Source organism: Alnus glutinosa, chromosome 1, assembly GCF_958979055.1.
Source record: "Alnus glutinosa chromosome 1, dhAlnGlut1.1, whole genome shotgun sequence".
Taxonomy (NCBI): Eukaryota; Viridiplantae; Streptophyta; class Magnoliopsida; order Fagales; family Betulaceae; genus Alnus; species Alnus glutinosa.
Genome location: NC_084886.1, coordinates 14,251,962 through 14,277,354, shown reverse-complemented (window position 1 = coordinate 14,277,354; position 25,393 = coordinate 14,251,962). Strand labels below are relative to the sequence as shown.

The 25,393-nt window shown below is 35.7% G+C and overlaps 1 protein-coding gene across 1 annotated transcript; it reads left to right on the top strand.

The window, feature by feature from the left end:
* Positions 1-12,629: 12,629 nt before the first annotated feature.
* On the top strand, positions 12,630-16,295 carry LOC133873915 (probable inorganic phosphate transporter 1-3). Its single transcript, XM_062311722.1, has 2 exons — positions 12,630-12,831; positions 14,384-16,295. The coding sequence occupies exon 2, from the start codon at positions 14,436-14,438 to the stop codon at positions 16,008-16,010; it is 1,575 nt and encodes a 524-aa protein (XP_062167706.1). The 5' UTR covers positions 12,630-12,831; positions 14,384-14,435; the 3' UTR covers positions 16,011-16,295.
* Positions 16,296-25,393: the final 9,098 nt, after the last annotated feature.

The following is a 25,393-nucleotide window of genomic DNA, read 5'->3' as shown; positions in this document are numbered from 1 at the left end:
ATAAGAGGGAGATGAGAGATTCAAACTAATGACATCCATTTCATGAGGCGTGGTTTCCAACCGATTGAACTTCCATTTGGGGACTCAATTTTGACATTTGGATCCTTAACCTTTCCTTTGGTATTAAATACGTCCCTCCATCAACTTAATGTCTAATTAATACCACATGACTCTCGTTTGACATGTCTTGCAATCATTGTACGTGCCACGTGCCATAGTTGCTTTCAAATTAAAATATACCCAAAATAAATAAAAAATAAAAAATAAAATTACATATTTGTAATTTAACGTATTAATTTTGCCATGTACGTGGCACATATAACGGATACGTGACATATCAAACGAGAGTTATGTGACATCAGTTTATTGGTCTAATGTGTCGTGTGGTTAATTAATTGGATGGTAGGTTGATGGAAAGACTTATTTGAAGCCAAAGAAAAATCTATGGACCTAATTCTTAAAATTAGAAACTAATGACTAAACTGAAACCGTAAGAAAACTTAAGACTAAATTTAATTTTTTCCCCTTCCATTTTCTTGATAAAGTTTTCAACCTTCTAAAGAAAATATTTTTTAAATCCAATGTGTATCCCAGAACTGACCAAGTAGTCGGTGCTTCCATTTTCTTCATCGACTTTTCCGAGGATGTCCAGATCTGCATCCTCTTGTTCTTGAGCCCTTCCGAGATCACAACCATTGCCTGCACCTCCGATTCCAAATGCTTCGTCTCTCTTTACCGAAATGACGCCAAGCGATAGTTTGCAGTGTCTAACGCCCTGGCATTTCCATAAGAGTCGTAAGACGCTACTACCATGCCTTAAGGCACGTTTGAGTGTTCAATTTTTTTGTATTATGTTTTACTATATTTAAAATTATGAATATAAAAAAAAAAAAATTGAGTTTTAAAATTATGTTTGAATAATATAGAAATTCTGAAACAAAATTTGAAAAAGATGTTTGAAAGTGTTAATTGAATTGAATATAAATTGAGAACACACACACACACACACACACACACACACACATATATATATATGATTTTTATTATTATTAAAATAACTTAAAATTAAAGCGATTAATTAAATAGCAAGTAAAATAAAGAAGAACAACTGAAATTTGAATAACTTAAAATTAAAAGAAAGAGTAACAACTTACAAAAGAAAAGAAAAGAGCTAAGACAAGTGCTCTGAAGAGAAAAGTTTATGCTCTAAGTGGTACCTAGTAGGGGGTATTTATAGCAGAAGATTAGGTTAAACCAATCTTTTACAAAATGGTACCTCTACCCCTCTAAACCCTAATAGGAGAAAAGAACGCTAGAATTTAGGGCCATATTTTCAAAATGGCACCTCTACCCCTCAAAAACCCTAATAAGATAAAAGAATGATAGGGTTTGGAGTGTCTGCAGTCGACAGGAAGAAGGAAATTCGCGCTCTTATATTGCGAGGCATTTATGACATGGCAGACATTCGAATAAGAAAAATTATATTTCACAATGATTTGTAGCATTTTGAATTATCTTTCCAACGCCGTTGATTTCACTTCAATCCAATAGTTGAGCCGAAAGTTATGATCAAAATACTATGACTTATGCAGAACTTGAAATTTAATCCAATCCGATTTTGACTTCCAAAATTTGCATTTTTTTTTTCACTTTAAAAACCACGGTTTTCTCTCCAAGATCTGCAAAATACCAAAATACAAAAACTAACCAAAAATATTAGAAAATAACAAAACTAAAGTTCTAACTAATGCAAATTAAGGGGTCCAAATATACAATATTTGGCACTCATCAAATTCAGTAGTGAATTCCTTACAGCTTAGGGAGATATTGAAGATCTGCTAGCTCTCTAGCCTTTGCCAGTGTATGATTTGATCAGCTGTGAAGTCCATGTTAGGGTTGGCCCTAAGGTAAAGGATTCCATTGAAAACCCCTTCAGCTAGGAGACCTGGTTGTGAGACGTTCATGTTGGGTTACACGTTAGAGTTCAAGGTACGACCACTGCATCAGGGGTATGTGAGTCTTACTACTTTGTAACTAGCTTTGTCTTCTGAATAATGGATATCCTGGGTTTGGCTGCCCCAGAGTGATTTTTCTCTTAATTGAGTTTCTACTTCGTCAACAAAATATTTGTCTTCTTTAATTTCCGCATTTAATATTTTGTTGCACACTGTTCACACACACTTGTATAAATTATAAGTCTCTTTATTTTTTAGTTGGTATCAGAGCAGGTACGCTCTGTTAAGGATTTATTTCCTGAGTGTGATCCACATCTTTTTGTGAGTTCTATTTTTTTATTACACCTTTTATCATGGATTTCTCTCAGTTATATGAAGAAAATTGTGATATTGAGCTCTCTAAAGTTTTTGCTAAATTGGATAAACTTGTTTCTCCAAAAGAACTCAAAAAGGTGAAGCAAGAAAAAGAGTCTTTGATTGTTTAGTTATCTGAATCACATGCATTGATTGACTCTTTGAAATCTGAGAATACCATGTTGCTTAATATTATTGATGAACTTGAGAATAAATTGACAAAATTCTCTAGTGATAATTTGAAGAGCATGCTTTGTATTCATTCAGATATTTCTAATAAGCCTGCTTTAATTGTTGATGATATGAGTACTTCTACTTCACATGCTTCTGATTTTGAATTAGATTCTGTTGATATTAAGCCTGTGATAGTTGATGCAGCTTGTTCTGAAAATTCTTTCTTGAATAATTATGTGAAGCCAAAATCCAAGGAATTAGGAACACGAGGTAAATTTGTTCCTAGTTGTTACAATTGTGGGAAAATTGGTCATATTAGGCCAAATTGTTATTTGTTGAAATACCACAGGCCTTAGATTAAGCAGGATGCTATGAGGAAAAGTGAAATTGAAGATTCTTCCTCAGATAAATATATTTTGCCCCATAGGAGGGATATATCTCAAAGAGGTAAGGACTTTGTTATTTGTGAAAATGCTAATCTTAACATTGTAGTGCCTTTCAATAAGCATTTCAGCAAACGAAGTCAGCCTACCTGCTATCATTGTGGTGTCTCTGGACACATCAGGCTACACTGTCCTCAGATCCGACATCAGCAACCTCGGATCAGGAAAATAGAGCAAAAGGCAGGTAAGTCTAGCTCTAAACCTTCCAAGCCTCATCATGCTTTTCGGCAACAACGGCATTATCATCAAAGCCGTTCTCCCTCATGCCATCACTGTGGTAAGTATGGCCATATCAAAGCTGAATGCTTCAAAGTGAAACCTCACAAGCCCAAGAAGAATCAGGCCAATGAAGGGCTTGTCAATATGATGAAGAATGTCCTAGTCAAACTGATCAATTGGGACATGGCTCACACCCCTGCCTCACAGGAAGAGAAGGTATCAATAACGAAGGATGGGACCATTCACCCCTTGAAGGGGAGTGGACTCACTTAGTAAAAGTGAAGTCTCCCATGCCTAGGATTTTAGTTTCTAAATCCTAGTGCATGTTAGCTATGTTTGCATTGCATAGTTGATTATTTCATATCTTATTTATGCCTTGCACTTTGTTTGAGGAACCATTTATTTTATTCCCTATACTTTCTCTTGTTTTCTTGAGAAACATCTGCAGATATTTTTTTGGGGATGACAGTTAAAGCACGTCGGTTGGCTGCTTTTCTGTCTTGGTATTTCTAAACCTCTCTCCATAAGGACAGGTTTGGCTTTACTTTACATGCTGGGAATAGATGTCATTTCCTTTTCCATAAGCATGTCGTTGTTTTTTTTTTTTTTTTGTTTTTTTTTTTCTTCTGTCTCATTTTTCAACAACACAGAAAAAAAAAAAAAAAAAAAATTGGGGAAGAAGCGGAATTTTTTTTTTTTTTTTTTTTTTCTCTCTCGATAGTTTTTTAGATATTGCATGTGTTTTTGCCTGATATCTCAGTTCATAGTGCATTGATTAAATATGCTTATATATAATTGAGAGTTTATGCATGATATCTACTAAGTTTTCATGTTGCATCTTAATGATAGGTAGTTTCTTTCCTCATACTATGAAAATGTGCACTATCCAAGGCTCCCTTAAGGTACATAATTTTCCTCTCTGACTTCTTGCTTCTAGAAATTCTAATGAGAGAGATGTTTTTGATAAGATGACCAAATTGATTAGATGCTAGTTGAACTTAGAACCTAAAAATTTTGGCATTCTCTCTAGATTGCAGCACCACTAGAATCAAACAATAACTCTTCAGTTTTCTGTGCTATATGCTTACATTTACTGCTTCTGTGCTGAAATAAACCTTGTCCTTCATGGTGCAAGTAAAATTTTACGTTGTCCTTCATGGTACAAGTAAAACAATTAGGTGCTGCATCTTAGGAGGAGTGTATCAGGTTAGGGTGGTTAGGCCCTAGTAATTAATAAGGTTTGACTTTTGACTGATCTTTCATTGATTTTCTCTATTGTCTAGAAAATCTAGTTGCTTTTGTCATATGAGTTAAATTCATTCATTTTGGGAAAAGTCTTCACACACACACACTCATTGCATGAGTTGAGTAATCTATTTAAAATTTCTATCTGCAGGAAAATTTGTGCTTATTGAATACTTAACTCTCATTTATATCTTTGCATATTTTTGCAATGCTATTTAACTGTTTTATCAGTTGATCATACATGCATGTTCTGAAGCTAACTTTAAGAAAAAAAATATTTTTCTGCAAATTTTCCTCAAGTTTCAGATTTTCGGTGTGAAGCGTCCTGACGGACCTATTCTTACGTCCAGACGAGCGCAGTCTTGCCGTATGCTGTCTGGATGGTTAAGTGACATGTCCGGACAGGATCTCTATAGGTTTAAGACTTGCGTCTCTTTCTCTGCCATACACACATCTTTGCATTTTTATTGATTTATCATGGCATGCTGTGTGTTTTTTTTCCTCGTGGATTTCTCCCGAGATTTTGGCTTTCTTTGCACATCTCTCATCCCATGATCTTCATTGTATTTTCCGTTATTCTTTTAAGTTTTTGTGCTTTTAGAATATTGGAATATTTGTTGGGATATTTTCTTGAGATAGTGTGCATGAAAATCCTATTCTGTCTGTGTGTTGGGTTGATATTGATATATCTGGGTCATTTAGATTGCGATCTTTGCTTTTGCAATACTTGGGCATCCAATTGACAGCTGTCATAATACCACTTTCTTTTTGGGACTAACAGGATCTAATATTTCTTTGTGGTGTTATTTTTGAAAATATTTCTATTTAAATCTTTTTAGGAATATGTTGTCCAGCAACTCCCAACACAATATCTAACAGATGGATCATTTGGAAAACTAACCGTCGTTGAAGTCGGATGTTCAAATTCCAAAGGTTTCAGGATTAAGATGAGCTTTTTCCCTAGCTCATGCAGAGCCTTCCGTAACATTCCCTCAGATCTGCATTAGTTAGAGGTTCAGTGATGAATCTCCTCATTTATCTTGCAGACCAGTTGCTTAGAGGATGTCAATCTGCGGATAACCAGGTTCAAGCTTTGCAATGTCAAGTGACTGAAGGTTTTTCAGTCCATGGTTCCCAGCTTCCTGAGCTAGAAGCCAAAGTAGTACAAATCTAGCTTTTTATACGGATTTCTCTCCGTTACTTGATTTCAGTGGATCAGCAGGATTTGGTACTTGAAAGATTTTTGTTCCTCTCTTTTGGGCCACTTGTAGACTCTTCTTTATTTTCCTATGGTTTTGGATTTTAGAACTTTTTTGTCTGTGGATGTTATTACTCTGTTTACCCTTGTCCTTCTGAGACACTTAGGGGGAGTAATTTTTTATTTTTCTTCATACTCTGTTTTACCCTTTGTCCTTTTGTGACAAAAAAGGGAGAGTATTTTTTATTTGGACCGGGATTGTATATTTAACCAGTCAAGTGACTTTTGTCCCAGAATGGCCAAAGGGGGAGTTTGTTAGTTTTTGTGTTGGCTGCATTCTGTTGGACAAAATCACTTCTATGTAATGTTGCTGCTTTCACATGGATGCTGGTTTATTCAGAGTCTACACTTCAGTTATGAGCTTCAAGAAAACCCTGTGCAGAATTCAAATCAATCAGTTCAGTTCCCTTACATCTGTCTGGACGACGTGGTATTTCGTCTGGACGTTCATCAGTCAGCAACATCCATCCGGACGACGAGAACTTTACGTCCAGACGCCCATCAGTGTCTAGAAGCTTCGAACAATTCAAGTTTGCATCTGTTCGGACGTAATGGCAAATCGTCCGAACGCTCTTCAAAGTTCGAGAAGATCCCAGTGTTCCAATGAATCCGTCCGAACGACGTGGCTATACCGTCCGGACGCCATTCAGTGTTTAACTAGCATTAGGGTTTTTGCCTCAAGACACAGTTATGGGAAGACGGCTACAACCGTCCGGACAACGTGTGATCCCGTTCAGATGATGTCTCCCATAAGGCAAGTCATGCATACAAAGTTCAACCATCCAGACGTCAGCCTTCATGGTCCGGATGATCAAGCATCATATATGAAAATTGCGTGCACTAGTTCAACTGTCTGGACATCAGCCTTTAGGGTCTGGACGCTCAAAGCCTTATTATGGTAATTACATGCAGCCGAAGTGCAGCCATCCGGTCACTAGGGAAACACCGTCCGGACGCGGCCTTTTTATGGAAGCTTTCAGCACTAGTTTGAAAAGGCAATTGCAGCTTATCGTCCGGACGCTCGGTCAAGCAGTCTGGACACCCTCCTATATTTTGGTCATAACTTTTTACTCAAATATCAAATTGGAACGAAATCGGCGTCGTTGGAAAGCTAACGAAAAATGCTGTAAATTGATGGTTCGGACAGCCATTAGAATCATCCAGATGGAAACATCAAGCGTCTAGACGGCCCTGCAGAATTTTCTAGAATTGCTTTTCGGACACGAAAACAGTGCGTGCTAGAGACTCCGATTCTGACCTGTTTTAGGTCTTCTAAAGCCTATAAATAAGAGGCTCGAGGCATGCATTCGACACAGAATTCAGTAGTGAATTCCTTACAGCTTAGAGAGGGTGTTTAAGGAGATATTGAAGATCTGCTAGCTCTCTAGCCTTTGCCAGTGTGTGATTTGATCAGCTGTGAAGTCTATCTTAGGGGTTGGCCCTAAGGTAAAGGATTCCATTGAAGACCCCTTCAGGTAGGAGATCTGGTTGGGAGGCGTTCGTGTTGAGTTACACGTTAGAGTTCAAGGTACGACCACTGCATTAGGGGTATGTGAGTGCTACTACTTTGTAACTAGCTTTGTCTTCTAAATAGTGGATATCTTGAGTTTGGCTGCCCCGGAGTGGGTTTTCTCTTAATTGAATTTCCACTTCTTCAACAAAATATTTGTCTCAGTTAATTTCTGCATTTAATATTTTGTTGTACATTGTTCAGACACACTTGTATAAATTAGAAGTCTCTTTATTTTTCAGGATTCTCAAAGCTGGACTCCAAATCGTGACCATCCATATCGTGATTTATCTCCATGTTTTGCGTCAAGAGCTAGTCAACTCTGCAGCCTGCCTTTGCAAGTCTTCAATCATCACGTCTTGCATACTGCATTCGGAACATATCCACACTGGCCAAGATCACGACCGCTAGCCATGAAAACTAATGAAATTTGATCCGAAGAAGATGTTGCAATGATACCAACTTACGCCGAATCGTGACCATCCATATCGTGATTTAGCTCCATGTTTTGCGTCAAGAGCTAGTCAACTCTGCAACCTGCCTTTGCAAGTCTTCATTCATCACGTCTTGCATACTGCATTCGGAACGTATCCACGCTGGCCAAGACCACGACCGCTAGCCATGAAAACTAATGAAATTTGATCCAAAGAAGATGTTGCAATGATACCAACTTACTCCGAACAAATTTAAGGATCGATCTAATAAAGTAGCTAGTAATATGAAATCGTGGATTGAAGGTTGTAGGGTAATTCATGAAGAGAGAAATTGTTTAATAGAATTGAGAAAAATCCTACCCACCCAAGGAAACAGATGATATCTCTGAAACAATGAAATATTATTATCAAATTTGAAGTGTTGAGCTAAGCTGGCAGGCCAACTAGCTTAAATAGCTAAAGAAAATCGAATTTTATCAACAACAAAACATTCTAATTATTACATAAAATGAAACTGAGAATCAAGCAAAGATTTTATCGAAAATCTGGCAAAATTCGATAATTAAAACATTGCTAAATTATTAATTGGAATTTACAAGAATGATAAAAGATAACTTAGAAAACTAATTCGAAGGGAAAAACAACATATTTTGAGGCCGAAAACGACGCTCACGCCGCGATGTGGGAGTTGAAAAGAGCATTTCAAATTAAGGTCTTATGTGTAGTTCTGAAAATTGTAGTAAAAGTTATGCTAGCACGATATTGTTCCAATTACACTTGATTTTATGATCAATTCTTGCGATTGTTGTTTTGATCTTGTCTATCAAGATTTTTCTACACTATCAGCCTCTAACAACTAAGTATTAAATGTGACTTATGTGTTAGTCTAATATGACGTGGTTTTTATAGGTTTTAGCCAAATTTTGATTATAAAGGTTGAGATTTGACGAGGAAAGGGACATATAAAGCATGATTGGGCCGCTCTACATCAACACAAACCTGACTTGATTAAATAATATTATACTCTATGCTTGACCTAAATCTGATTTTGGTTTATTTATTTCATTTTCTAAATCCAATTCGAGCTCGATTTGAGTTTTAAGATTTTTTTATTTCCCAAATCCAATCAAATATCGCCAACATTATTCCTTGAACTGCAAAAATTATAATTAATTAACTAACAAGTTTATAGTAAGAATGTAAATGAAATGAACGCAAACGATTAAATTCACCAAATATTAAATTCCGCCCAAACTTTATCCGGATTGAAAAATCTTCACATAGTTGATTTTGAACCCGTTCATAAGGGCTCGGTTGGTTTGGGTTAGATTACCAAATTAACATGATCCACTACAATCACTATTTTCCTTCAAAATATTTCTTCCTTTTTGTGCACAAAGTGTAAGTGATGCCTTCATAATTGTTGCTTCTTAGAGCACTAATATCAAATTTCTTTGTTGTTCCTTAAACTAAAAAAACACCATAAGAATCAAAAGTTGTATCCTAGATCTAGAAAAGCAAAAGTGGTTCCTTTAACATTATTTTAATATAAAAAACTTTATCTTTCCTCCCTTAATCCTCTAACATTTATTTGAAACAATATTTAAATGATTTCTCTTTTATGTCTCTTTCTCCTAACATTTAATTTTAAGAAAATTAAAATGGTATAGGGAAATGATAAGGTAAGCTATTGTAGAGTGCATTTAAATAGAAAAACAAAGAGTGGTTTAGTTCCTTAAATTGAGGAAAAGTTCACGAAAAACTGCTGCTAGTGCTCTTATGAATGCATTGGGAGAAAACTTAACCAACAGTCGAATATAAATAATAAAAGAGAGAGAGAAGCATTTTCTTTCCTAAATTATCATGGTTCTTCACCAAACTAATGCATTTTCAATTCATCTTTCAAAAAAATTCACAATCACTACCAATCTCATAATTGGCTTGAACTTGCCATACTTCATGTCCAAGTTTACTTCTTTTTTTACTTTTTTTTTTTTTTTAAAAAAAAAAAAAACAGAAGCTTGTATTAAATTTATACACCTAATTATATTTGCCTATTTCTAACTGAAGTTGCCTTAAAGCATCACCGTATATATTTCCATTGGTTATTGGCTCAACTTTTCATGGATCTATTTCCAACAGGAGCAGTGTTATAAAGCACACTTTCATCACACTATTAGCAGACTTTTTATGTCTACGTGACACATCTTGTGGTGATATGAATTATAAAAGCTTTTCAAACACTTTCATCTCACCATAAGATGTGACACGTAGGCACAAAAGTCTGCTAATAATGTGATGAAAGTGTGCCTTATAACATTACTCTTCCAAAAGTTATTGGCGCAACCTCTCATAATCTTAAGCTCTTTAAATCATCGCTCAAATGTCAACCCTATTTTTTTTTTCTAAAAAAAATGTCAACCCTATTAATTAATTTCATATGCACATGTCAAACCTATTAATTTATGAAGAAGGAGAATGCTTTTCTCTTCGTAATGACTTGAGGAATCATTAATAATTATTAGTCGTATAGGATTAAAAGACTTATGCTTTTCTTTTCATAATTGCATCATTGGTTCACGTGATTGGCCTAAATTACAAATGACTTTTTGTGGTGTAAAAAATAATTATAAGATCCTTGTGGTAAGCGAAAATTATAAATTATTCTCTGAAATCGTTTTTCGTTTACAAAATTAACAGAGTCCGTTAAGTTGGCATGTCAGTCTCAATAAAAACGCGATACATGCCATTCTTAATAAAAAAAAACAATTATATTAATATATTAAAAAAAAATTTAAAAAAAAATTATTTATTAAAAAATAGGGTAAATGTCCAGTAAATCCTTGAGTTGGAGCGCCATTTGAATTCGATCCCTGACTTTTTGAAAGTCAGTGTCGCTATCCTAATGAATGGCTATTTCAATGCCATTTGATCCCGAAAACACCACATAAATTTTTTACTTAGGAATAATTAGTACTTATCAAAAAAACTTTTTGAAAGTCAGTATTCTGTTCTTAACTTTTTCGCAAATTTGAAACAGGTTATTCCATTTTTTCGTCCATTTTCACAACCTCCGTTAGTGCCACGTCAGCATTTTTGCCACATCATCTTAATTTTTTTTTATTTAATTATTAATTTAAAAACTAAAATTTTATTTTCTTACCAAAAAAAAAAAAAAAACAAAAAGAAAATAAGGGATTTGGGGGTGGCTACGTGGCTTCCCCGGTCCCTGAGGGTGGTCGTGCGCCACCCCTAGATCCAGGGGGTGGCTTTCGGGCTAATCCAACCACTGGGGTGCCACCCTTAGGTCCCTTAGCCCAAAGGCCACCCCTGGCCCTAGGGAGTGGCTGTGCGGCCACTTCAGTCCTGCGGCCACCCCTTCCCCAAGGTGGCAACCACCCCCAAACCCCCTATTTTTTTTTTTTTTTTTTTTTTTTTTTATAATATATATATATATATATATATATATATATATATATATATATATATATATTAAGTTTTTAAATTAATAATTAAATAAAAAAATAATATTTTAAGATGATGTAGAGAAAATGTTGATGTGGTACTAACGGAGGTTGTGAAAATGGATGGAAAAATCATGGAATGATCTATGTCAAATTCGCGAAAAAGTTAAGCATCGAATACTGACTTTCAAAAAGTGGGGGATCGAATTCAAATGACACTCCGACTTAGAGATTTATTAGATATTTACCCAAAAAAATATAAAGAAAAAAAAAAGAAAAAAAGAAAAAGAAAAAAGGGTTTGAGACTTTGGAGTGATGGCTGCCACCTTTGGGGAGGGGGTGGCATGGGCAGGGGGTGGGCTTCAAGCCACTCCAATCGGTTGGAGGTGGTCGCGCGCCACCCTAGAGCAAGGGGTGGGCTTCGAGCCACCCTGGTGCTTGGCCACCCTTGGGCTAATGGGTGGCTAGAGCAACCTCTGGGGGTGGCGCGTGACCACCCCGGCCCGTGGGGTTGACAGCAGGCCACCCCAAAGGTGGCACCAGCCACCTCTGGGGTGGCAGCCATTTTAAATAATATTTGAATTAAGTTTTTAATTTTTTAGTTTTTAATATATATTTTTTTTATTAAGAGTGACACATGTTGCGTTTTTATTGGAACTAATGTAGCAACCTGACGAACTTTGTTAAGTTTGTGAATGAAAATCGACTTGAAGAAGTAATTTGTAACTTTTGCCCACCACAAGGATCTTATAATTATTTTTTATATTAGAAGTAGTGATTTCTAATTTAAGCTAACCACTGGACCATTAATGCAATTTTTCCTATTCTAAAATTATATGTATGCCTAGTTTCCTTCATAAAATATGAGTTTATTATGAGGATGCATTTCTATAAGAGATTTTTATATTAAACGATAATTAGAGTGCCATGCATATGCATTGACCGTTCTCTAATTAAAGACACAAGTTAAAATGGGAGTCTATTATGGGGAAGACTCTAGAAGAGTTTTTTTATATTAAACAATTTACATATATATATATATATTTGCAACGATGCAGCAAGTGAATTTCACCAGTTAGATGGCTTATTAAGCGTTCACTTAGTACGTCATTATGTGGCAAATGATCATGCATGATCAAATGGGCCTAGCTATTCCGTAGGCTAGTCTATATCCCAATATAAAATATAAGTGGGCATTTAATTTTATCTTGTACGTCTGTTTTTATTTCGTGTACAAATTAAAACATGAAAACAAATAGTGGACCTCAAATTACACACGCCATATATGTTTATAATGTCAATTACAATATGCTTGTCTTCGTTGCAAACATGACGTACATTACGTGAGCCTAGCTTCCTAATGGCATGGAATATATACTAATTTACAATTTTTTTTGGTCAAATTTTACATATTTATATAAATGTTTGAACGTCCACCTGGGAAAGTAGATTTTGTTCTGGACAAAATTAGTATCTTTGTTTGAAATTCTGTAATTTTTATAACACTAGCTAGTGTTAGGAAGGAACGGTGTAGTTGAATTATGATTGTGACTGGTGAAAGAGTTGACCTGAGTAGATGCAGGTGGTATTTGCCACCATAGGATGGCGGAGGTGATTTCAGTTTTCTAGCTATAGCTAGGGTGTCTATCGGAAGCTCTTCTATATATATATATAGCCGGCTACTCTTCTCATTATCGATCGTCTCCATCCACAACACAACTAACCACACTCTCCATCTCTCGGCGCAAATATATAGGAAATATTTCAAGAAGCAGGTCAGTCCCTCTCTCTCTCTCTCTCTCTCTTGCTCCTCATTATGAAAATTTTGTAGTGTTATAGTGCTAATCTCCATCTCTGCACAAATAGAAAATGGAAAAAAGATGTATAGAATAATGAAATCATATATTTCTCCTATTTTTTGGTGTGTTTTTTTTTTTTTTTCTTTTATTTCTCCTTTCTTTGGTGGAATGAGAGCGAGGGAGAGTTATATATATATTATACGATTATTAGTCATATATATTACAGAATAAATTGTTTGTCATAAATTCATTAGAGTACGCAACGGAAAATAATTTAGACATACCCCGGCCAAGCCATGTTTGCTCAAAGTTACTCTTGATTTGAAGTGAAAAACTCGTAATAAAATTTCTGAATAAAGACTTTAGAAAGAGGTTTTATCTAGCCTATGCCTTTTGTTTAATACACAAGCTTTTTATTTATAAGCTAGGCTGAGGATCGTAAATTAGAATATTATACCTTATTTATTCCTTACATCAAGGAATAATACCGGATTTCAATTAAAATTTAATAAATAATTTTATTATTTGAAATAAAATATCAAGCACCCTTAATTAGTGTTTTATTAAACCAACCTAAAAGCATGTGGCTTATATGCCACATTTTATTAAAAAATTTCTTAAAGTATTAGCAGCAGACACCCAACCGGGCCAACCATTTTTCATAATTTTAGGAAATAAAACGACTTTTTGCTTTCCTATCTAAAAATACTCCACAATAGCTTCCTTTAATTTTTTCCTAAACTATTAAAATATTTTTATTTTTTTTACTTTTACTTTATTATAAGGAGAGATAAAAGAGGTGTGAGAAGAGAGGTGAGAGGAGAGAGAATCAAGTTTATGATTATAATAATCGATCATAAGGAAGTTCTTTTGATTCCCTACACATTGGAAAGCAATGTCGCATTCCCAATGCTTAGGGAACCTGTAGCGAATTGCTACAAGTATTTTTTGTGATTTTTTTGATATTTTCCTTATATTTAGGGAAGTGAACTACCTATATGATATCTGCTACTAATGCTCTTATATAAATAATAAACCTATCTTGAACCTAGCTAGTCCTGAACCTAGTTCAATCACCGAAAGAAATTGCTTCATGTCATGGCTAGATTCAATCTCTTAGCTTCTTATTTTATTGAAAAAGAAAAAAGACTTAACAACATAATCATTATTATTTGAAATAATAATGATTATGTTGTTGATGATTTAGATAAGTTTTACAAAGACAGCATTTTGGATGAGTTGCTTCTGCAAAGCTTAAGAATACAATTTGAAAAATGCATAAACAAATGCAATAATATATATGAAAATTTCATTAAGCTCTCCGGACAATTCTAGAGCTATTCTAGAAATCTAATTAACAGAAATTTTCTAGAAGATTGAAAAGACACTTCAGTTTAATGTGGATACAACATAGTCAATAATTGTGGAAAACGAATTGATTTTTTTTTTTTAAAAAAAAAAAATTCCCTCTTCTCATGGATCTTAATTAATTAGATTTTGAGACCCATTTTCTCTGCTTAATTCGCAGGAAATTTTGGCAACGAAAGTGGAAAATACCATTAAGGCTGTAAGATTCAACCATGGCTAGAGAACAATTGGGAGTGCTTGAGTCACTCGATATTGCAAAGACCCAATTGTACCATTTCACGGCAATTGTAATAACTGGAATGGGATTCTTCACCGATGCATATGATCTCTTATGCATCTCTCTCGTGACCAAGTTACTTGGCCGCATATACTACACAGTTGATGGCGCAGCAAAGCCAGGCACCTTGCCCCCCAACGTGGCAGCCGCTGTTAATGGTGTTGCGTTTTGTGGCACTTTGGCTGGGCAGCTCTTCTTCGGCTGGCTTGGTGACAAATTGGGCCGCAAGAAGGTGTATGGTGTGACCCTCCTTCTGATGATAATCTGCTCCATTGGCTCAGGGCTCTCCTTCGGACACTCAGCGAACGGTGTGATTACCACGCTCTGTTTCTTCCGGTTCTGGCTTGGCTTTGGCATTGGCGGAGACTATCCTCTTTCCGCTACAATCATGTCCGAATACGCTAACAAAAAGACTCGTGGGGGGTTTATCGCTGCGGTTTTTGCCATGCAAGGATTTGGGTTTTTAACTGGTGGGATTGTTACTTTGATCGTTTCGGGCGCGTTCAATGACAAATACCCTGCTCCTCCATACAATGTTAATGCGGCAGAATCCCTGCCACGACAAGCTGATTACATTTGGCGCATAATCCTCATGTTTGGAGCCATCCCGGCCGCCCTGACCTTCTACTGGCGCATGAAAATGCCCGAGACAGCTCGTTACACCGCCCTGGTAGCCAAGAATGCAAAACAGGCGGCGGCAGACATGTCTATGGTGCTGCAGGTCGAGATCAAACCAGAAGAACACAAGTTACCGACTCAGGAAGCATATGGTTTATTCTCCAAAGAATTTGCGAGACGCCACGGGCTTCACTTGGTTGGAACCGCTACTTGTTGGTTCTTGTTGGACATTACCTTTTATAGTCAAAACCTTTTCCAGAAGGATATCTTCACATCAATTGGTTGGCTTCCAGAGTCGCAGAAAATGAGCGCCATTGAAGAGCTTTACAAGGTTGCAAGGGCACAAACAATAATAACACTGTGCGGGGTTGTGCCTGGGTATTGGTTTACGGTGGCCTTCATTGATTATTTGGGACGGTTTGTAATACAACTGATGGGTTTCTTCTTCATGTCCGCCTTCATGTTTGCGCTTGCTATCCCTTACAATCATTGGAAGCTACCGCACAACCGGATTGGGTTCCTCGTGATGTACTCCTTCACCTTTTTCTTCGCCAACTTTGGACCGAATTCGACAACATTTATTGTACCAGCAGAAATTTTCCCAGCAAGGGTAAGGTCTACTTGTCATGGAATATCCGCCGCGTCGGGGAAGGCTGGAGCTATTGTTGGTGCATTTGGGTTTTTGTACGCTTCTGAAAGCAGTAACAAAGCTCTAACAGATCCAGGGTACCCGCCTGGCATTGGAATGAAAAATGCACTCCTTGTGCTCGCTTCGATCAACGTATTGGGTATATTTTTTACCTTTTTAGTGCCTGAATCCAAGGGAAAATCGCTCGAGGAGTTGACAGGGGAGAACGAGGACGAAACCGGAGAGACCGAAGTTCCTGTGTAATAAGGAGTTAATTTCAATATTTACTTGGGTTTCTAGCTTTCGTGCAATGCAATATACATGCATGAAGTTTTATACTTTGGTCGCGCGCTGGAAATTAAAGAAGTACTATATGCATGTATTTAATAAAAGGCAATTTGAACTTTGTAGTGCCCGTCTTTCTGAAGGCCTAGATGTTTGATTGGACCTTGAAAATTCAACTGCATGTTTGATTTCAATTAATCCTTTTAGGATTTGTGTGATAGCATCTTCGATCTTGAATAAATTAAACCACTTGTTGCACGTTAATGTCTGATTTCATTCTCTTTAGGATTTGTTGTTAATCTATGCTCATCAAACCCTTTTTTTTTTTTTTTTTTTTTGGGTAAAAATTAGAATCAATCCTTTGTCAAGCTTTCAACTTTCTCTTTTTAATAGGTGATTAGTCGAGTTTTTAATAGGTGATTAGTCGAGTCTTGAGGGAGGGTATAATTAGATTTTAGTTTCTTTTGCTGGTTGTGTATATGGTCTTGTTTGGTTATGATATATAGTATAGTTGCGCGTGTTGTTCACTACAAGAAAAATGGTTTTTAGCAACGACCTTGAGTCGTCGCTACAGCCCTTAAAGTGGTTGCTATTGACTATTGCTATTGACTATTAGCAACGACGTTATATATGATTATTGTTCCTTCGGTTAGGGTTTTGGGGCAGTGTACGTTGGGCAATCTCTGCCTTTGTGTGTGTTTTTTTTCGTTTTGTTCAATTGATTATTAGGAAAAGTACATTTTACCTTCCTTGAAGTATATCTCTTTTCTTTTTCTTGTTTTTATTTTGCTGTCAAATGTTCAAAAAGTGACATTCGACTCCTATAAAGTATCTAACAATGGCAAGTTAGACTCTTCGGCATAGATCTTTTTATCTTTTTTTCGTCTTTTTGGACAGAATGTCAATCACGTGCGTCACATGTGACTTTTTACAACCTGAATTCTTGATAACGTTCTTGGAAAAAAAAATTTAAGAAAAAAAAAAAAAGAATGGTCGAGTTACGTACCTCCTTCGCCAGCCACCCCCATTTGGCCAGATGATGGTGGTGTACGATGGAAGAAGGGGCGGTGGCTTTCAGTGGACCGGAATAAATATTAGGGATTTTGTTGATAAATTGAAAATAATTAATATGGAAAAACAGTATGGTGTTTTCGAGTTTATCATGTTTGGTGTGTTGTATTTACATTGTGGTGTCATTTTTTCATTGGAGGGCCCAAATGACTTGATTTGTGCAAAGTCTCTATAAAAGTTATTCTCTTAAACTATATATATATTTCATTCAAGATATAATTACAAAATAATTTTGTTTTTTTTTATCTTATTCATAGTGAGTTTTTGGTCCATTTTACTAAGCTAACATAAGCCCGCACACTAGAAGCCCATCTCCTGGGGCTTGCCTATGGGCTAACCTAGGTCTAATATATAAGGGATACTACATAATTGCTCACAGCCCATAAGGAGCCAGACAACCAACACTTACAATGACTCACTTTGAAAGGAACATAGGCAGTTAGGCACTGCACGATGCACATGAAAGGCAAAAGCACACGATGATTGATAGACTACTTCAAAATTAACCTAAACGTCTAAGCTGTACGTGTAAGCACCACTTACAATGATTCAGTGCAAAAATATTCAGAAAATCAATGGCTGCGATGCGTAGGTCGAAAACCCTAACACCCAGCAGCCTCTAGAGCTGCACTGTCTCCATGTTGACAATAGCTTCTTCTTCCTCCTCAAATCCTCCTCGGTCTTCTTCCACAGTAGCTTATTTTATTTTGATATTTTTGTTCTACTCACTTTCCTCCTAATAGTCTAGGCTTGTTTAACATTAATTTGCGTGTAGATATTTGACTAGCAGAAATTGCGTGGCCGCCAAATCTGTGTCTAGCGACTTCTAACTTCCACGCCAACCTCAAATTTCGATCAACTAGTGCACTCAAGATCAGTTGTGAAGAGTACTCCGTGATTCCATCATGGACCACTTTTTATATATATGTATGTTAGTCTTAACTCGCTTGTTGCCAAAATGCATCTTCACTCTTTCACTGCTTCTGGTTTACTTCCTGATTAGGAAAAGCTAATCAATGAGGGCATAGATATGGAGGGACAGCTCACCCAAGCCAAGGACTGGGCCGGCTGGGATATGACAGACAAGTTACAAAAGATGGGGAGTTCTTGTTCGATCTACATGAATCTCATTACCGTATATAGTAGTGACCGCCATTTTCAGCCAAACTATATATATATCCTAGTTGAGCTGGCCATGGCTACTTCAAGCATTAAGCGTGGGTCACACTTCCAAATCTGGGGTTTGCCGGGTTGGTAATGGCGTACGCGTGCTCACTGCTTAGATGAGTACCACCATGTGTTAATCAGATCGGTCAACTTTCTTGAGTGATTTCGCCGTCTGCCAGCGAAGAAGTAAGGTTTACAAAAACCGTCAGACGGACCATTTTCTTATTAACAACAATTATTAAAAAGAGAAATCAAATTCGGTTTATTTAATATATAAATTATTTGTTAACACAAAATTAATCTCTATTATAAAAATGAGAGATATTCATATAAATTCATTTTAACTCGATTAATGTTCATTTATATAACTCATATAAGCTTAGGATAAACGCATGGGTATTTTGAGAATCTTGATAGAATTTAACAGAAAATTTTAATTGAATATTAAAATTAAAAAAAATTGAAAGATTGATACTTTTTAAAATTTGAGTATCTTTTTACAAAAGTAATGAAAGATCAAAGGTTATAAATAAAATTTTCCTTATATATAACTAAACCAGCCGGCCAATTAACTAGCTAATTAATTAGTTAATTAAGTTTAATACACACAATATACTATATAACTAATTATACGCTAAATGGTGCCATATAACAACTGCCCCTCCTCGATTTTCACCACCAGTAATCCCGATCTTCGCAGGGTGACCGGTTGAGGAAGGGGAAGGGGAAGGGTGACGACGATGTGCTCATTGGCTCAAACCCGCTCTTAGCCCCAACTGCTTTTGTTTTTTTGGAATTTTTTGGGATTTTTTTGCTGGGACATTATTGGAATCGTAAAAGAATTTTGTTAAACAAAAAAAAAAAAAAAAGGACGTATATATAGAGATAGAAGGATTTGATAGAAAATAGGAAAAGAAAAACTTGTTAACAATTAGAATCTAAAAAAGCTATTTAAAACCTAGAGCAAAAACACATGATAATAGTTTGACATTTTTCTTATATATTTACTTTTCTTCAATTCATACAAGACACTTGAAACTCTTTGTAATTACTTGATCCAATATTTATGAGCGTATATATATCAATTATTGTTTAAAACATATAAATGTAACATACAATTTATTCTGTCATGCCTAGCCTAACCTTTTACTTTATTCAATTATCTTCGACAAGTCTTCATAATTAAAAAATAAATAAAATAAAATTCTTAAGCAAAGATATGTTTTTATATTTGTTAAATCTACCTCGGCCAAACTCATTTAGAATTTGATTGGAGCATAATGAAATCATTGTTGTTTTTCATAAATTCAAGTAACTACAATTATATATTTCATTCAATTAAAATATGTAAGAAAAATTATATATATTCATACCAGTTAATTTAATTGAGCAATCTAAATTTAAAAGCTTAATCAAAATTGAATTAAGTTTGATTACATACTTGAAATTTTTTAAGAAATGGGAAATTTTAAAAAAGCAATTGATTTGAATTGTTAAAGGCTTGAATAAAAAAGAATTGGCAAACTGAAAGAAAATTTTCAGAATTTGAAAAAGTCTAAATCGTAATTCTCAATTTGCAATTTTGTTTTTCGATATCAATGACCTTTATCTATTGCTCAACTTTTCCTTCTAGATTTAGGCCTTAATATACTATTTTGTGTTTCTTCTTCTTCTTCCTTTTAGTATATGCTTTAGAGTTTAGACTTTTGTTTTTAGTGGTGTTGGTGCTGTGTTGTTAGAAGAGTTTAAACTTATGGACTTTTGAAAAGTCTTTGGAGTTTGGTCTCTCAACCAAACACTTTGGCCCATGGACTTTTTTTTTTTTTCTCCTAAGCCCACTAACGCCTCAAATGAAAGAAGGTAATGCAACTTACAACAATAACATAAAATTAAAAAAAAAAAAAAAAAAAAAAAAAAAAAAAAAAAGAAGAAGAAGAAGAAGAAGAAAAGAAGCTAAGGCATTACGTGGCCCACAAACAATCTAAGGACAACTTTATTGAAATGGTGTGTTTAAAGGTATCGTGCTTCTCAAGTTGTCATCATCTTCTTCCCCCATTTTCTTCTAATCTAAACCTAGAATTCAGACAAAATTTCAGACGACATTCCCGCAGGCCGTAGCTGAAGTTTGCCCTTGAAGTTTGGTGACTGGGTTTCAGTTGTTCCTGATTTTGCAATTGAGGGTGAGAAAACAGGGCATCTAAAAGATTTTCTACTACGGGGTAAGAAATATTTTTGGAGGTTGAGGGGGGAAGCATGTGCTCCTTCTCGACCCTTTCTAGCTCCACCCCTGGCTACATTAATGTGCTCTCATTGAGTACTTAATTTATTTACAATATAAATTAAATGTCCTATTTATAGAGTATGTGAGCGAATACATGTATGATAATCAAATCTTAATCAAGCCTTAGCTTAAAAGAAAATAATCCCATATCAACCAAATATGAAATATATTGAAACTATATTATATTTTTCATATATTTGAACATCCACCTCAGTAATGCTCTCTCTAATTTTCAGCTTTTTATCTATAATAAAAACTCGGAGGGTTTATTTTATTTTTTAATTTTTTTTTTTTGGGATAAAGTCATCTAGCTAGAGTTGGTTTAGTTGTTTGGTTTTGGATTATTTTGGCCACGTGTATTTTAATACACGCGGCCAATTGTTCGCTACGTGTATTCAAATACACGTGGCCAACTGTGCAGTTAGTGTCAACCGGATCTACCACGTGTATTTGCGTGGCCACTTGCATGTGACCAATAGTTCGCCACGTGTACGGTGACGTACCGTACACGTGGCGAACTGCAAGTGGCGAAAATCTGTTTTTTTTGTAGTGTGGATTGGTTGCAAGTCTACTGTCGTCGTGTTTTTATAAGGGGCTTGCTTGATTGTCCTCATTGTGTACGTATATCAGTTTTGTCTTAATGAATTTCTTATTCATCAGAGGAAAAAACAAGTTATCACGAAATTTGGAGTAAAAAACGACTACGTACGTATGTATTTAGTATTTACAATGTATTATTATTTCACGTCAGATAAACAATTTAGAGTATCCTACAGCATTAATTACTGAATGGGCCTAACAGTACCTCAGGAAAATAATTAAGAGAAAAGGAAATCCACCTGGTCCACACGCTAAATGGGTCCCATATACTTTGTTGTTCCTCGTTTGTCAAGGTTCGAATCGGACATTAATTAACGACACATTTGTCATGTATATATATACCTCTATTTCACCGGTTCTTCCACGGCATCGTTTCATGGCTATATATTGGCTACGCTCTTTTCTTCCGCGTGAAGACTGAGGGGCTAAACGACTTTGACGTTTACTCGGAGCTTGACGTAATTAATTGCCCTCCCCCGTACTTCATTTGCTCTTCAATTCCTGCCCTGTTTTGTCATCACTTCTCTAACAATATCTGAGCAGGTTTACCTTCTCAGAGAGTAACCATCTCCTTGTCATTTATATTGGTCATTGGTCATTGTCCAGCTAACTTCAAAGAAAACTAGTTTTTTCTTCCGGAGAAACTTCATGGAAATAGTTTACGGTAATGAGAATAGACCAATGTTGCTTTCAGGAATGCTGCATTTTGACGATAAGGTCGAAGGAATTAAATCCAAGTTATGTGTTCATATGCATAATTAAGACTAACAATTACCCGTCACATCAGGTGAGTATTATCCTCTATATTTTTGTTAGGACAGTTTTCGATACAGTGTGAACTGCACGTTCTTTGATTTTTTTTTTTAAAGCTCTCTAAGAATACTACAAAAATAACTAAAATTAAAAAACCCTTTCGGAGATCTCACTACAATGCCTAAGTCAGTCTCTGAAAGAAAAGTATACTCTATACATAAAATATTAAGTCTGTAGTTTATACTTGAGGTATGAGTCTATTTATAAGCAAAGAGGTGGAGTCAAATCTAAATTAGGTTTTCTACTCTCACTTAAACTGTGAGTACCTGGAATTTGATTTGGCCTAGGAGTCTTATCCCCATTCAACTAGGAGTTAGACTGTTGATTGGATTCTTCAAGGAGCCCTTATTGGACATGAATTGAGACAACTACTACCCCAATTCGACTTGGAGTAGAATTATTCCCAATAGTTACCATCAATTCCCTTATCCGAGACATGCTCTGATAATGAAAATTTTATATCTCGAAAAATCCGAGCCTTAGCTTGTTTCAAGACTTTAACAATCTTTAGCTTCCTCCCTTGAAATGTCTCAGGTTTGAAGTTGCCGAAGGTAGTGCTCCTTAGTGAACTTTGTAATCTTTTCCCGGTAATGAATGAAATAGCTTTTTCCTGTAATATCATCCGAAAGTATGTAATGCCTTTGTGATTTCTGCAATCAAACTTGTGAAAGTGCAACATAATATGTACCCCACATAGCCTCGGTTAAACCTGAAAATCGATGGTTAAATCCAACCCCACACTTTTTTGTTTTTCCTTAGGGTTTTCTTCCTATCTTCCTACCTTGTTTTTTCTGTAGAGTTGTCTCACTACCTTATTTTTTATAAGGTTTTCTCCCTGCCTTGTTTCCCTGTAGGGTTGTCTCATTGCCTTTCTTTTTTTTATAGGGTTGTCTTCCTGCCTTGTTTTCTCTACAGGGTTTTGTCCCTGAATTTGCCTTAGGGTTTTCTCACATCTTTGTTTTCTCTACAGAGTGTTCTCCCTGGATTTGCGTTAGGGTTTGCTCCCTTCCTTATTTTCTCTCCAATTTTGTCTCCCTTAATTTGCCTTAGGGTTTTCTCTTCAAAGTTGTCTCCCAGAATTTGCCTTAGGGTTTTCTCTCTATCTCATTGTTTTTAATAGGGTTGTATCCCTATCTTATTTTTGATTAGGTTCTCTCACTGTCTTGTTTTCTCTGGAAAGTTGTCTCCCTGAATTTGCCTTAGGGTTTTCTCCATGTCTTATTGTTTTTAATAGGGTTTTCTCTCTACCTTGTTTTCTCTGCAAGGTTGTCTCATTGGATTTGCATTAGGGTTTTCTCATTTTCTTGTTCTCTGCACTTACACAGTTATGAAAGGTTACATACTAAGATGTTAATAAAAGTAAGCACTTTTATTTATTATTTATCTTGGCAAAACCTTCCAACACTAGTTTAATGAAGGACTTAGTTTTTCCTTCCAATAATAAAGCATTCAAGATATAATACTTATCTATTCAAGCTTTTGTTTTTAACATGTTAATAAAAGTAAGCACTTTTATTTATTATTTATCTCGGCAAAACCTTCTAGCACTAGTTTAATGAAGGACTTAGTTTTTCCTTCCAATAATAAAGCATTCAAGATATAATACTTATCTATTCAAACTTTTGTTTTTTCTTGTAAAACCAATGTTCATAAAATTTTACAATCTTCAAAATTACGGAAGGCAAGTATTTGAATGGAAAGTCACAGAATAAGACAATAAACTGCTAAAATTGCTAATTGCTACTAACAATGATAAAGGGGAGAATGTAAACTTATCTCGCACACTCGGTGAAGACCAGCATCGACTTGGTGTGCATGAATATCAATACGTGGCCGTTGAACAAAAATCTTTGCATAACCGAGGGAGGTGAACATCGATTTGGTGAGTGAATGAAGATCTGTTACAGTTGGATACAGATTCGTTGTGCAAAAACACAAATTGCATGGATTTGTACATATCCGTTATACATGAGTTTTGGATTTGTTATCGGTGCATAGGGATTGTTCCAAGTCCCCAAATCATCATAAGTACTCCCAGTTCTTCTACAATCTTTTGAACGCATGTTCATTACCATGATAGATTTTATATATATGAGAAACGAATAATCGTTCTCATAGACGGCGCCAAACTATTCAAACAGTTTTCGGTACGGTGTAAACTGTACGATCTTCGATCTTCTTCGTGCTCCCCAATAATACTGCAAAAACAACTAAAATTAAGAGATTCCTTTCGAGGATCTCACTCCGATGCATAAATCAGCTTCTAAAAAAAAAGTATGCTCTATGCATAAAATATTAAGTTTGTAGTTTATACTTGGGGTATAGGCCTATTTATAGGCAAAGACGTAGAGTCAAACTTAAATTAGGTTTTCTACTCCCAATTAAACTATGAATGCATGGAGTTTGATTTGGTCTAAGAATCCTATCTCCATTTAACTGGGAGTTAGGCTGTTAACCAGATTCTTCAAGGAGTCATTACTGGACATAGATTAAGACTACTACCCCAATTCGACTTGAAGTAAGATTATTCCCAACAATTTTCATAAATAACTAGTTGAAAGCATATCTAATTAATCATATGATTAAGCGAGGTGGAGTTAAAATTTTGGGATTGTATAATGGAGAAGTATTATCTTTAGGCAACAGATGGAGATGACTGTAATGATTTTATTTTTTTTTTTTTCTTTTTTTTCTTTTTCTTTTTTGAATTAATATCAATCTTTATTGAATAAACTTCAATCACCTAGGGGCACAAAAGCTCCCTAGAAATAATACCACATATACAATTTGGAATTTCTTTAATCTAAACTCTATCTATGACACAAAATAGCCTATTTGGCTACGGTATGAGCGGTTGTATTCGCATTCCACTTGACACGTTCGATTCTCCAAGATCTCATCTGGCTCAACCCAGCTTTGATTCCATCCACGATGTGTCCAAACTTACTTCAATTATTGCCTATTGTTTTAACCACGTTTACAATATGTAGGGCGTCCCCCTCCAAAATTATATCAGCAAAGCCCATCTCATTACACAGCTCCACAGCATGAAAAGCTACCAAAGCTTCAGCGACAACAAGTACAACCATAAAATTCTTTGTGGTATTGGGTGCAACTAAAACTACGCCCTCATAATCACTGACAACATTCCAATTCCAATACACCAATTCTTTTCATCCACAACTGCATCTCAGTAAACTTTATACATACCTTTTGGGGGTGGCTACCATAATAAGGGAGAATCTGGATGGGTAGGGCTGCTAGTAGCCAAATCGGTTGCAGTTGCCCTCTGAAAGTCATCAAGAGACATACTTGCTTCTCGGAACACTTGTTGAGGATGAATGACCGCACCTCCATACACCACCCCATTTCTAGGAAACCAGATTTTTCGAGCCACAATCACCATAAGCTTTAGATCGGTCATATCACA